Source organism: Berghia stephanieae, chromosome 8 (assembly GCF_034508935.2).
Source record: "Berghia stephanieae isolate SIO BIC M18660-M18661 chromosome 8, UCSD_Bste_1.3, whole genome shotgun sequence".
Classification (NCBI taxonomy): domain Eukaryota; kingdom Metazoa; phylum Mollusca; class Gastropoda; order Nudibranchia; family Aeolidiidae; genus Berghia; species Berghia stephanieae.
Window position 1 is genome coordinate 49,195,191 of NC_088367.1, and position 15,384 is coordinate 49,210,574.

Below are 15,384 nucleotides of genomic sequence, written 5' to 3' on the forward strand. Positions count from 1 at the left end.
ATCCGATAGTGATGTCGTTTCTTCTTCTCTTTACTAGCCTATCCTGCTTCTTTGGTTTGTGATTGTATTTTTGACAGGCTGGGTGGGGATCCTGACCTTTCATAGTGGGCAGGGAGGTACATGCTGTGTCTTCTATACCCCCATACCCGTTTTCCAATTGTTTCCTGTCATTGTCTTGGAATGAGATTACTTAGTTTTGTCCTGATCCTTGCTGGAGTTCCTTGGCTAGGAGGGAAACAGTCGAATGTCTAGGTATAGTTTTGGGAGATGATATTTTTTTCCTTGTAAATCATCTCTCTGTTATGCATTGTTTTATGTTTAGTTTATTATATGATTGGTAAACATTTGAGTGTATTCCTCTTAGTTGGGACCTGTGCTTGTGTCTGGATGAGACTTTTAGGTGATCTCAAACTAAGTACTTTGACGGTGTGCTCTTGGAATCAACATCTGTTCCGTATTTCAACCAATTCCCCTTTGTCTTACCTTTTCTTTTGTGCTTTAATTGTCATTCTAGAACTTTTTACTATCCCATTTTCTTCCTTTTTACTGGCGCTGATATGACCTTAATGTGTTGCAAGTGCCGTAAAACCCTTAAAAACAAAAACAAAAACAATTTTTGACAGGGGATATTTTTTTTTCTGTAAATCTTCTGCCTGTTTGTTCTTGGTTATTTAAAATTTAGCTTATGATATCTTTAGGTTATGATTTTGATTTACATTTGTACTATTTTTGTTAGATTGCTTGTTTTTTTGTTTCAGCGGTCTCTCATATAACCTCAATTGTGTTGGAAGAGACCTAAAGCAACAAACAAACAAAAAATCATACCACTAGACCACATAGCCGCACAACTCAATCCTCGAGATTTTTTGCTACTTTTCAAAATTGGACAAGAATGTATAGAAAATGAGCATATACATAGATATTTTATTCAACTATTATTAACATGTAAACATTAAAATCATTAGCTTTGATGCCACACCTATACTTTGTCTCATAAACATGTAACAAATAGGCATGGGGTAAAAGTAACCTGGGTAAACTAAGGATATAGTCGGTGTTAGGGTTGAGTGAGTTAAGGACCCGAATTTGGCAGTGAAAACACACTGGTGGCTTGGCAGGTCATTGGAGAAAGCATTGCACTTGTACTTGGAAGACGGGGGGGGGGGGGGGGGGGGGGGGGGGGAAGGATGTGTTCTCAATTGTGTTGGATGAGACCTAAAGCAACAAAGAAAAAAAAAAAGGATGTGTTCCTGTAGTTTTTGCGGTTATGTGATCTATCAAAATCGGAAACTCTACAGGAAATTCCATTCCTATTAAGAAAGGAGTCCGTCAAGGGTGTGTTGCCTCACCAGATCTGTTTAATCTATACCAAGAAACAATCATGAGGGGCATAACTAATATGGAGGGAATAAAAGTAGGAGGTCACAACATAAATAATATAAGATACGCAGACGATACGGTACTCATTGCAACATCAGAAATCCAACTTCAAAAGATTGTTGACAAAGTGGTAGTAGATAGTGAAGCCAAGGGAATGGAAGTGAATATCACCAAAACGGAATGCATGGTAATACAGAAAAACCCCGAAAAAAACAACACCTGCAATATAACGATTCACGGCGAGCAACTTACCAACGTAGAAAGTTTTAAATACCTAGGTTCAATAGTGACAACAGATGGAAGATGTAACCGAGACATACGAGCAAGAATAACTCAAGCCAAACAGGCCTTCATGGACCTGGGAAACATTTTGAAAAACAAACATATGTCGTTCGGGATTAGATTCCGAGTCTTGAAGTGCTACGTGTGGCCAATCTTGTTATACGGATGCGAAAGCTGGACTACAAATGCAGAAACACAAAAGAACATTGAAGCTTTTGAAATGTGGTGCTTGAGAAGGATGCAGAGAATATCGTATACTGCACACAAAACGAACGAAGAAGTGCTAAAACAAACATACCAACAAAGGAAACTAATGCCCTTAATAGCGGATCGACAACTATCCTTTTTCGGACACATAGTAAGGAAAGATAAGAATGAATACCTGGCAAGTTGTGGAAAAATACCTGGTAAACGCGCCCGGGGGAGACAAAGAAAAACACTCATAGACCAACTGAAGGGCTTCACCAACCTAACAATCCAAGAGCTGTTTGAAAAAGCAAGAGACAGGGAGGAATGGAGAGAGATAATTCATGCAGTATCCGAAGCCTAGACCAGGCATGGAACCTAGAAGAAGAAGATCTTGTGGTATGACAGTCGCTTTCAGATTGGAAGGTCCTAGGTTCAAGTCCTTGGAAAAGGCTCTTTACTCACATTCTCTCATTGTACTCGGGTGTAAATTGAGTACCTGGTCGTTAACAGCGTTGTCTCTGTTAGAAAATTAATTGTAATATCGCCAAACAGGCGTCATTTCTCGTCCTACATGTTAAGTGTTGCTGTTGGTCAGGGACCCCATGTAAAGCGCTTTAGTGGATATTGCTCAACTTTTAAAGAGTTAGAGAATGCCCACGTTAAATTGATAACATTGCAAGTTGAAACAAAATAAGAGGAAGTCATCAAAGTTTATGGTTCCCCACTCAAGAGCGGATGCCCACTTGTACTCGTTCATACTATCGTGCAGCTATGTGGTCTAGTGGTATGACACTCGCTTTCGGATCGGAAGGTCCTGGGTTCGAATTTCGCGCTCGGCGCATAAGTTGAGTCCTTGGAAAAGGCTCTTTACTCACTTTCTTTCACCGTACTCAGGTGTAAAATGAGTACCCGGCCGTTAACAGTGTTGTCTTTGTCCGAAAAATTAATATCGCCTAACAGGCATGTTAAATGTTGCTGTTGACCAGGGACCCCTTGTAAAGCGCTTTGAGCATATTTAGTGGATATTGCTCTATATAGAGCTCAATTTTTTTTTTAATTTATATTTTTATCGACATTAAGATTGTGAAATAGAATCACATCTCCAATGAAAGGAAAATATTGTGGTCTGTGATACCTACAAAATTGAAGTTACATCCTTAAAAGGAAGAAGAAGAAGAAGTGTGTGTATGAAATGGTGCCAGATAAAGCAAGAAAAAAAAAAATACAAGAAAATGTCACGGAAAACTTTCGGCATGTTTTGTTTTCTTGTAATGTTTCTTTCTTGCTTTGTCTGGCACCTTTCATGCACACTTTATAATTATAAGATGGATTACAAACAATTTTCTATAACATACTTACCCATTACAGAAACACAGATATATTTTTAAAATGTGACCCACCGTCTCTAAACGATATGTCGGAACGAACCAGATGCTTAAAGGCCGAATTTAATGTCAAACTGGTCAAAAATATAAATTGTTGGCATTTGTACCCTAAAATATGGTATCCATTCTCCTCAATATAACATACAAACTCAACAAAAGACTGATATTTCTGGCTATAAATTCAATTTTCAACATCTTCATCATTTCAACATCCCAACTTAATACCGTTTTGAGGCGAAGGGTCACAAATGGAAAAAAAAAAAAATCAAAATAAAAAACAAGATTTATTTTGGCATTGTTGTGAAAATTTTGGATTTTTATTAAGAGCAACTGGCATATGCAAAAATACAACAAAACAGGACATGTTTTGGAACAAGAGCAAGATAATATTGATGCGTAATTAGTTGTGTACTGACATTGATATTTTAACAATATTTTTCTCTCTATAATATTATAAATATGCATTAATGAATGAGAACAGGTAAATGCAATAAACAATATCAATGGCATCCCTTGTCAATACCAACATGAAAATGCATCAATAAATACAACATGTAATTTAATTTTTTTTAAAAACAAAGGATACAAAACCAGAAATAAAGTAAAAAGACAAACAACAAAAACTAAAAAAAAAAAAAGGAAGAGGAAGATAGCATCTACAAACTGATTTGGTTATGCGGAATTAACTTCAAAATTTGATCAATATAAAAGGTCAAAGGTCAAAACGGAGGACCATATCAACTAATCGAGAATTGTTAATAAATAAGGGGAAAAAAAATCCCCAAACAAACAAAACATCAACATACATGCACAATGAATAAAAGTTAACACAGAGTGAATTTGAAATTGGAAATTCTACTAATAATAATAAGTACAAGAAGAATCTAGAAAGAAATTTTAAAATGCCAAATTAAACAAAAAAGTTAAAAAATCTGGCGTAACCAATACCTCCATTTTAGTGAAACTTTTAAGATCACATGGGGAGTTAGGAAGAGTAGCATGGCAGGATATGATAAATAAAGACTTTAAAGCGTTAAACCATACTACAAAATAAAAAAATATATAAATATGTCAACACCCAACCAAACTGTGACCTATAATGATTTAAATAAATATAAGCTTCACAAACCAAAACAAAAAAATAATAATTTAATGACGTGAAGTTTGACGTTGTTAAAAAAATTATTAAAAAACAAACAAACAAAAGATTAAAACAGAAGTAGAAAACCCGCTTTTATAAAGCAAAAGTAAGTTTGAGGCAATGTAGAATATATAATAAATAATATTGCCAAAATAAAATATTCTTAAATAATCCAAAATATTGTTTAAAAAATATTCTTAATAAAGTGCCAAGGGATCAGAAATTCATTTCTGAACGTTAAAAATAAAAATAAAAATAAAATTAAAACAATATCAGATTTAAGTATTAAAAGTGGCCAATAATTTAATTTCCAAACCATGTTAAAAATTGTAACCAGAACATATTATGGTCTCTATCTTGGAAGTTTTCACTGGGTCATCTTAGAAGTTTTCACTCACTTGTTTCTCATTGGGACACTATGGCTCAAAGGTATGGTCTTTGCTTCGTACCCAAACGGTACCTAGTTCGACTACCTGCCACGTTGTTTGACCTTCGGCAAATCACCTCACCCTAGCTTACTCTGTGGTGCTGCATTGCAGCAGATGCCTGGGCTATTCCAGTCTTCCCTTGGAATAGACCCTATAAACAAATTTCCCCTTGGGGATGAATAAAGGGAATTTTATCCATCTCTCTCCCCTCCCTTTGACACAAACATCCGTTCAAATCTTCCCAAGAAACAGCCAATGGGTTACAAAGGACTCCGCATTCTAAGATATAAATTAACATCTGAATAATAATTCAATAATTTAGGCATGAAATAACTTTACAACATTGTACAATGTGTGGTTAAATAACAATCGTTTCTTGGATATCTCTGTGCTGTGCTGGTACATATATATAATATAACTTAATTAATTCCAATTGTGTGAGTATAAATTTAAAAAAACTCAATAATTATTTCTTTCTTTAAAAATTTGATAGCACCAAAGGAAATGATGCACAAAAAATGTCTTTTATAGATGAAAAATTGTCGTTGTAAAAAAAAAAAAAAAAAGGAAAGAAAGAGAACCCCATAAAACAACGAATAGGATTTTATCCTTTTGAATTTTAAGTTAAAATAATGAAGAAAAATAGATGTCTAAGTACAGGAAAATATAAACGCACAAAACAAAAATGAAGGTGAAAGAAAATTTGTGAAATCGAAATATATTATTAAAGCTTCCAGTAAAATCTATGTGGAGATTTCACTATGGAATGAAATTCAATTACTTACTTACCAAAAACTGGGCCAATAAGATGGAGAGAAAGATAAAATGAGTAAATGTGACATATATATAAGGGAACAACACAAAAAAAAAAACGTTTCGTTATTACTTGAAGAAGGCCGAAGGCTGAAACGTTGTTTGTTTTGTGTTGTTCCCTTATAATGAGTCATTTATTCACTTTATCTAACACTCCTAAATACTTCCTACTGACTGACTTACTTGTCCTCTTGATCAGCACCAAAGGCTGACATGGTGGAACGCCATATTTCTCGGTTGGAGAGTTTAAAAAGTGTATTTAATCAGAATTTTAAAAATTTAGGCAGAGAAAGTTTTTTTTTTTTTAAAGCCCAAAAATGTATTCCTTTTTTTAAAATCAACCTAGTCAAATATCATCATAATTTGAATAGGTCTTCAAAGTCAAATGGATCATATGTCTGAATCATGAGAATACCCGTAAATCCACTTTTATGACATCATAAATTTGGCCTACCGTCTCAAAGATGTGTTTCATATCGGGAGGAATTGGACCATGAAAAGTGAATCTCGGATTGAAAAGAAAAGGAATTTTAACTTGAGGGTCTTTTGCAGTGAACGAAATTGACTTCTCCAAAAATATAGAAATAGAATTTAACATCAAGTTTCATTCAAATGTGTACCAAAAGAATTCAATTTTCCAGCATGTTGTTCATCCCAACCATGGGTGCAAGCAACTGGACCTCAAAAAGCCTGCAAGATTCACAGACTTCACTTCGTCATTTGAAGTCTTGTTCTCAGCATCTAGTCTTCATAATGGTAGTCCACAACTGTTGTATGTTTAATCCAAAGGTTGTAAATGGAGTAATTTGTTAAGTTTCTTGTAACAAAAAAAAATAAAAAAATAATCAAATCCAAATCGCAAAAAGCCGGTGACGTTTTTTTCGGTAATCCAATCGAACGGCAGGCCAGCTGTAGCCGGCACTCTTGCACCCATGATTCCAACATGAAATCCCTTGGAGACGGTGGGTTAAAACATGTCCAATTTTTTAAATATGAAAATATGATCAAAACACAACATTATTATGACCCGGATTGGTTACAAACAATTTTGACTTGGTTCTAAAATTATGAAAAAACAACTTTGAAAAATATAAACCAACATTATCCTCCTCTTTCCCTTGTGGTCAGGAATCAATTGATAAATATATTAATGGCCCGTTGACCTAACCTCTGATATGTAGTATTGCAAAGTCGCTACTTCAGAGGTTAGATCAAAGGGCCATCAATATATTTTTTTTTTTCAAAAAAGCTATTCTAACAAATTACTCTTTTGACAGAGGTAAAATGAAAAACAACAAAAAATTTATGGAAAATTTTTGACTTAAATTTTAAGTGTAAAAAGTAATTGCTTACTTCTTAGTTAGTTAAAGTGAACGTCTTACACAAGAACACACAGTAAAAACATAATATTATAAAAAGTACAAACCAATAACAAAAATTATTATATCACATGATTATCATATTTTATCATCTTCGGTGCTGGTTTAGTTGACAACTAACTATCTAGCCTCTAAATTCATTGCCTGGAATGACAAGCATCCGATATGTCAGAACTTGTCTGTTAGGCAGGGCTGCCAACCTCAATTCAAGAAAAAGTGTAAGATTGCTTGTATAAAAAAAAAAAAAAGAAAAAAAAAAAGAAAGATTTGGAGAAAAAGTGTACAATTTGGAAATGCAACCATTCAGTCCTCTCACTTCTTGCCGTTAAGTCATTTTGGAAATAATTAATTCTTATAAAAAGTTTGCGTGGCTGAAAAACATCAGGAGCTTCAAGAACGCTGGAGATTAAAACCTTCCAAACAAAAAAATTGCTAAAATATATTGCAGGAAGCACGGAGAACATTCAGAAGCCAGGAAACACAAAAATAAAAACAACTTTTTACATGAAAATGACAATTAAATTGAAAAAAAACCCCAGTTAAAATAGAGAAAACGAATACAATCTTACAAGGGTGAAAAAATCAGACAAATATGTTTTATTTTGGCTTACAGTTGGCAGCCCTGGGTAGGTCAATTTATCTACCTGTCATCATCTGACTGCTGAGTCAATTGCGACGTTTGATTTCTAGATTATTGATGATGATGATAATGATGATGATGATAAAATAATAATAATGAAGATGAGATGATGATGATAATGATGACGATGATGATGATGATGATGATGATGACAATGACATCCATGTTACTATCAAAATATTCACCAAAAAACTCTTTACAAAAGATGAGTGTAGAAAAGTCTCCTAAACTACACTCACGACATGTGGTGGAAAGTCTACTAAATCAAACTCATTGCATGCCTAAACCAAAATAATAACAACACTGCCATCACACGGTAAAAGGATGTAAGCCCCAACGAAAACGAAAATGAGCTATTTATATAATGGAAATTCCCATTCCCCTGCACACAATATTATCTGGGACATGTAGTAATGTGCAATAAAACACTACCAAAAATACAAAATTTTGTCATTGAAATATAAAACAAATCTTTAAAAATTTCGAACACATTTCCTACCATAGCTTACAACTAACCCCCGAGGCGCTTACATCCTTCTATCATATGCCGGCAACATAGAGAATCAACTAATCCAGAAATGGAGGAAGATGCGTCGTCAACTAAACCGACACCCATTCAAGTCCATTCCCTATCCTATCCAGCTACAGTCTACTAGTATTCGTTACATCATGTCCTAGTCAACTGCTGGACGCCAGTTTCTTGGACAGGTTGTCAGCCAGACTGTTCAGGAATTCAAAGGTTTCTTGGTAGTCTTCTCTGGTCACCCTATAGGAAACAAGGAAATGAAACGCAGTTAAAAATCATTCGATTAACTCACTCCAGCCTAACACCGACTATATCCGTAGTTTACCCGGGGTTACTTTTACCCCATGCCTATTTATTACATTTTTATGAGACAATTTATAGGCGTAGTATCAAAGTAAGTTAAATGTTTTTAGTTTTTGCATGTTAATGGTAGTTGAATAAAACTATCTATGTAAATGCTCATTTTTAATACATTTTTTCCAATTTTGAAAAAAGTAGCAAAAAAAAATCTAAGATTGAGTGAGTTAAGAAACTAGGGAGCAGGCATCGGTGTAAGATAAAGAACTGAGCAAGTGTGTATGAAAAGTATCAGACAAAGCAAGAAAGAAAAATACAAGAAAAAAAAAAACCATCCCAAAAATTCAGTCAACCTCGACTAGGGATCAAACCTCAGACCTTCTGATAACCGTAAAGTCCACAATCGCGGTCGACTGGATTTTTGGGATGTTTTTTTTTTTTCTTCTATTTTTCTTTCTTGCTTTGTCTGGCACCTTTCATACACACTTGTTCAGATCTTTATCTTACACCAGTGCCTTCTCCTTAATTTCTTAATTTGATCAGAGCTGCCAACCCCATCTGATGAGAATGTGTACAATGGGACCTCAAAATGGGGGAGATTTCATAAAAATGGGTACAATCCTGAAATCGACGGAAACTAACCATTGTGAAAGTAAGAGGAAGGTATACTTACATAAAGTCACACCGCACAAGCTCAATTGCAGCAAAAATGATGTTCCCAAGACTATAATCCAATCCTTTCAGAATTCTACCTCCCAGCATGAAGATCATAATTGGTCAAAAAATATATGAATATCCACTTGGTCACCAAGGTTTCTCAATAGGCTAGTAATTATATGAATTACAACTAAAGAAAACTGAAGTGATTCTGTACACTGAAAATGGGTACAATCTTGGGGGAAATGCGGACAAGCGTACAATTGCTGAAAATGAGTACAATTCCGCATTTTTTGTGGTAGGTTGGCAGCTCTGTTTGATATCTATAACGATGACTTACTTGGAACCCTTGATACATATGGCCAGATCCTTTGTCATGACTCCTCCTTCGATCGTCTCCACACAAACGTCCTCCAGACATTTGGAGAAGTTGGCCAATTCGGCGTTGTTGTCGAGTTTGGCTCGATGAGCCAGACCACGAGTCCAGGCAAAGATGGAAGCTGTGGATTACAAACAAAAAAGGAATTTGTGGAAACGAAAAAAAAACAACGTATGTTTGTTTTTGACTGACCTGTGTGGTTATGTGGTCTTGTGGTATGACACTCGCTTTCGGATCGGAAGGTCCTGGGTTCGAGCCTCACTCAACAAATGGATCAGTTCTTGGAAAAGACTCTTTACTCACATTCTCTCACCGTGTAAAATGAGTACCTGGCCGTCAACAGCGTTGCCATCGTCAGAAAAAAATTATAATATTGCCTAACAGGCGTCATGTCTCGTTCTATATGTTACGTGTTGCTGTTGGTCAGGGACCCTTTGTAAAGCGCTTCGAGCACCTTTAGTGGATATAGCTCTAAATAAAAGCTCGTTTTGTTTTTGTTTTTTAAATAAAAAAAAAATCATCCTAAAATAGAGAGAAAAGAGTAAAAGGAAGGAAAATTTTTTTTATAAGTCCACAGCAATGTTATATGCCTGCTGTTCCTGGGCATTTTAAAAAGTGGTATGAGAAAACAAAATCTAAAAAAACAATACAATCTTAAAACATACATTATTTCTAAAAAGAAAAGAAAAAGAAAAAAAAACAAAAACAAAAACAAGCAAAATTTTTAAAATCCCAACACAATCTGCTCCCTTGAGCCTACATCTCCTACGTGTGGCTATGTGGTCTAGTGGTATGACACTCGCTTTCGGATCGGAAGGTCCTGTGTTCGAGCCTCACACTCGGCGCATAGTTGAGTCCTTGGAAAAGGCTCTTTACTCACATTCTCTCACCGTACTCAGGTGTAAAATGAGTACCAGGCCGTTAACAGCGTTGTCTTTGTCTGAAAAATTGTAATATCGCTTAACAGGCATCATGTCCCGTCCTACATGTTAAATGCTGCTGTTGACCAGGGACCCCTTGTAAAGCGCTTTGAGCACATTTAGTGGATATTGCGGTATATAAAGCTCAATTATTTTTTTTTTACCCAAAAAGGGGGAGGAGATAATAATAATTAATAATAATACTGCTGAAAACTTATATAGCGCTATAACGCCTAGATATCAGATTCCAAGCGCTTAAATTACAAATTACTTTGGCTGAAACACACTCATTAACACACACAAGCACACACACACACACACACACAAGATTACAAGTCACACACACACACACACACACACACACACACACACACACACACACACATACCAATGGGGTTGGTGGAGGTCTCCTTTCCTTGTTGGTAAAACCGGAAATGACGTGTCACTGTCCCGTGGGCTGCCTCGGCTTCCACAGTCTTGCCATCTGGACACACCAGGACACTGGTCATCATGCCCAAGGACCCAAAACCTGGTTAGATTCAAATGATGATGATAATAATAATAATAATAATAATATAATAATAATAATAATAAATAATAATAATAATAATAATAATAATAATAATAATAATAATAATAATAATAATAATAATAATAACAACAACAACAACAAAAACAACAACAACAACAACAAACAACAACAACAACAACAACAACAACAACAACAACAACAACAACAACAATAATAATAATAATAATAATAATAATAATAATAATAATAATAATAATAATAACAACAATAATAACAACAACAACAACAACAATAATCATAATAATAATAATAATAATAATAATAATAAAATAATAATAATAAAATAAAATATAATAATAATAATAATAATAATAATAATAATAATAATAATAATAATAATAATAATAATAATAATAATAATAATAATAATAATAAGCTCTAAAAGATTATTAAACTCTAAATCTAACAACTACAAAACTATAATTTGGTTTAAGAATCCTAAAACTAATTAGGTAAGCTATTTTTATTTATTTAGCACTACGTCTTGTCCTATAGAAAGAACGAATTTGACGCCACTCAGAATTCCCTATTGTTTTTAGTCAACCATTTTTATCAGAGTTCTCACTAAATTCTATCAATCAGACGATAAACATTCAAGGTTACACACAGATTTGTGTGTTGGTACGTTATAGATAGTATGCACTTGGCTAAGAAGTTCACAACATTGCCATCCGGAAGTAAAACTGGCCAACACACAAAACTGTGTGTAACCTGAAGGTTTATAGTCTGGTTAATACAGTTTAGTGAGAAGTACTCATCAACGCGGAAGGCAAAAACAATAACAAAAACATGAATGACGTCATCTTGGAACTATCTATATCTAACAGGCGGATTTTATGAGTATTTGATTAAATGTGCAGCATCATATGTCATTTTTATTTTCTTTTTTTTGTTGTTGTTGGATAGACCATTGAGTAAAAATTTGAAAATAAAACGTTAATTAAAAAATGGCAAGAATGTCATCATAATTAACCTTATTAAAATAATTGAACAAAAATGAGTAAAACAGCTTTAAAAATATGAACAAAAGACTTAACAAACACAGAATGTTTCGGGCTCAAAACCCTTATTCAACCATCAACAAAATTTATCATAATAATAAAATTATGTCATGTTAAATACAAAATGAAGAGAGAATAGGTTTCTGTACTTCAACTAGCGAAAAAGCGATGGTGGAAGGGCCATATCTTTCAAAATAAATTTTTGAAATGCAAAAAGAGAAACAACCCCGATGATTACCTTGTGCTACAGAATCGGACTGAACGTCCCCATCGTAATTCTTACAAGCCCATACAAAACCTCCCTCAGACTTCATGCAATAGGCAACCATGTCATCGATCAGGCGATGCTCGTACCAGATGCCCTTGGCCTCGTACTCTTGCTTGTAGTTTCTGTTGGAAATGAGAAAATAATTATGACAACAAGGCGAGGTGGCCGAGTGGTTAACTCTCTCAATCCTAGAGATTTTTGCTACTTTTCAAAATTGGAAAAAAATGTATTAAAAATGAGCATGTGCATAGATAGTTTTAGTCAATTGTACCATTGACATTTAAAAACTATAAAACATTAGCTTTGATACTACGCCTATAATTTGTCTCAGAAAATTATAATAAATAGGCATGGGGGTAAAAGTAACCTGGGTAAACTACGGATATAGTCGGTGTTCGGGTTGAGTGAGTTAAGATATTGCACTGTGACCATTACGGTCTTAGGGTTTTGGTTTTTTTTTCTTTTGCTCGGGCAAGATTATTAACTCTGGATATGCTCACTAGGATAACAAGGGCGTTGTGTGATGATATCAGATGTTTGATGGAATGTCTAAGTGACAGCTGTGTGGAAGGGCATACTTTTTTTTTAAACTTAAAATACTGAATTACCTTTTTATAGTACTAGATTTAAAGTTCAGAGCTTGCAGGAGTATAAATTAAAGTAAGATAAAGGGGAATAATTCTGAGATAGATCAGAAACGCTCAGTCTGAAGAAAACTCATTCATCCTGTTGTTGTTTTTAAGGGTTTTCCAGCACTTGCGGTACATTTAGGTCATCTCAGCGCCAGTAAAAAGGAAGAAAATGGGATTGTCAAAAAATTATAGAATTCAAGTTCAAGTTTAATGTCTTTATCTACAAAAGGCGGATTGCCCATCGCTGCAGATTTTATACAATTATGGGGTGACTTTCTCCATTATTGTGTTATTGAGTTACAATTGAAAGCACACAAGAAAAAGTAAGACAAAGAGAAAAGGTCTAAATAGGAAACAGCTGTAGATTCAGAGAGAACACAATCAGTATGTGTACTTAGTCTGAGATCACCTAAAGTCTCATCCCGACACAGCGCAGGTCCCCTCTAAGAGGAAAACACTCAAACGTTTACAAATCACTATAAATAGAATATATATATAAAAGAAAAAAATAATACAGTACACAACATAGAGATGATTCACAAGACAAAAAAATATCATCTCTCTGAAACTAACACTATACATTTGACTGTCTCCCTCTCAGCCAAGGACTCTGGCAAGGGAAAGGACAAAACCAAGTAATCTCATTCCAAGACAAAGACAAAAAGCAATTGGAAAACAGATATAGGGTTGTAAAAGACACAGTAAGCAACCTCCCTGCCCAATATGGGAGGACCGGAAGGAACATCCTGGTTGGTTAACAATATCTAACCATGAAAAAAAAAGATACTCACTTGTCGTAAATGTCTTGGAATATATCTTTAAATCTGCCATCATATTTCTTTAGAATCGTATTCTTTGTGCTGGGGATTGTTCAAATGGAAAAAGATAAAAGAATAAAAAACCAAACCAAAACAGTCATATTATATTATGCAGAAATAAAATATAAAAAAGATGTTAGCAAGCGTGCCTTGGACTAAATTCTAAATCATGTTGTCACTGACATTAAAGCATTTATTTTCTTTAAAGTTTTAGGTGTGAGAGTTTTTGATAGTTGACTTATTTCAATTAGTCAAATTTTGAAGAAACATTTTCTAAACAGATGAAAAAATAAAATGGTTTTGCTGTCAGAGCCCTGCTAAAATTGAGAGAGAGAGAGAGAGAGAGAGAGAGAGAGAGAGAGAGACAGAGAGAGAGAGAGAGAGAGAGAGAGAGAGAGAGAGAGAGTTAACAACACCATATCTTTTGTGTGACTTTGTGGTTTTGAGGTACGACAATCGCTTTTGGGGCCCAGGGTCAAGACTCCCTCTTAACGACGCAAAGTTGAGTCCTTGGAAAAGGCTTTTTAGTCGCATTCTTTCACCATACTCGGGTGTAAAATCAGTACCTGGCTTCTGACAGCATTGCCTCTGTCGAAATAAAAAATTATAAAATCGCATGACAAGTGTTGCGTGTCTTGTCCTCCATGTGATTAGTTGCTGTTGGCTTGGAAATCCTTGTAAAAAGCCTTGAACATGTTCAGTGGTCAGTGTGCTATATAACTATTGTATTTTTTGTTGTCTTCTTACCTCAAGTAAAGAGGCCATCCCTTTTGTAGAGCAAACTGGAAAGAACTGTTGGCGAAGTCTGTAATACTCTGTCAAGTGAATGAGGATGAAATGAGATAACGACTTCAGCAAAAGAATGCAATACGATGAGTTTCAAATGACAACCTGTTAATTAGTAGTCAAAGAAAGATACACACGAAACAATTATGAAAAATGCTATGTGGTCTAGTGGTATGACACTCGCCTTCGGATCGGAAGGTCCTGGGTTCGAGCCTCGCTCGGCACATAGTTGAGTTCTTGGAGAAGGCTCTTTACTCACATTCTCTTACCGGTAACCGTGCTAAAGTGTAAAATGAGTACCTGGCCGTTATTAGCGTTGTCTCTGAAAAAAAATGGTGTCATGTCCTGTCCTAAATGTTACATGTTGCTGTTAGCCAGGGACCCCTTGTAAAGCGCTTTGAGCATATTTAGTATATATTGCGCTATGTAAAAGCTCAAGTTATTTTTTTAGGACGGTTTCAACTGAATGGCAGTAAAACCGAGGTACAAATGAAACATCCTAATACTAAGACAAAAAAATAACAACTTCGTACAGTGGACTAACTTGCCTTATAGCCGTATCAATACATAAATACCAAATTAATATTTTTTTTTGTCTTTTTTTTCTGATCCAAATAAAATAATAAAATATCAATCCAAATCCTATCCATCAATTTCGATTTTTCGAATAAATTTTCATTGGGTGAAACCTGACAATATACTAAAACGAGTCAGAAAACGGACAGAAAAGGGGTGTGAGAGAGAGAGAGAGAGAGAGAGAGAGAGAGAGAGAGAGAGAGAGAGAGAGAGAGAGAGAGAGAGAGAGAGAGAGAGAGAGATGGTTTTGACAACGTCTACTTACAGCATCTGTGTTGTACATTCCCATGGCCAC

At 34.9% G+C, this 15,384-nt stretch overlaps 1 protein-coding gene across 1 annotated transcript in view; it reads right to left on the reverse strand.

The window, feature by feature from the left end:
- Positions 1-3,519: 3,519 nt before the first annotated feature.
- Positions 3,520-15,384, reverse strand: part of LOC144978811 (isocitrate dehydrogenase [NADP] cytoplasmic-like) — a 34,944-nt gene continuing 23,079 nt past the window's right edge. The window contains exons 6-12 of the mRNA XM_078925336.1: positions 15,355-15,384; positions 14,475-14,542; positions 13,701-13,769; positions 12,248-12,399; positions 10,805-10,945; positions 9,458-9,617; positions 3,520-8,403 (exon numbers count right to left, since the gene is read on the reverse strand). The exon at positions 15,355-15,384 is cut by the window's right edge and continues 117 nt beyond it. Of these exons, the coding sequence (XP_078781462.1) occupies positions 8,316-8,403; positions 9,458-9,617; positions 10,805-10,945; positions 12,248-12,399; positions 13,701-13,769; positions 14,475-14,542; positions 15,355-15,384 (708 nt within the window). The 3' untranslated portion in view covers positions 3,520-8,315. The remainder of the gene's footprint in view (positions 8,404-9,457; positions 9,618-10,804; positions 10,946-12,247; positions 12,400-13,700; positions 13,770-14,474; positions 14,543-15,354) is intronic.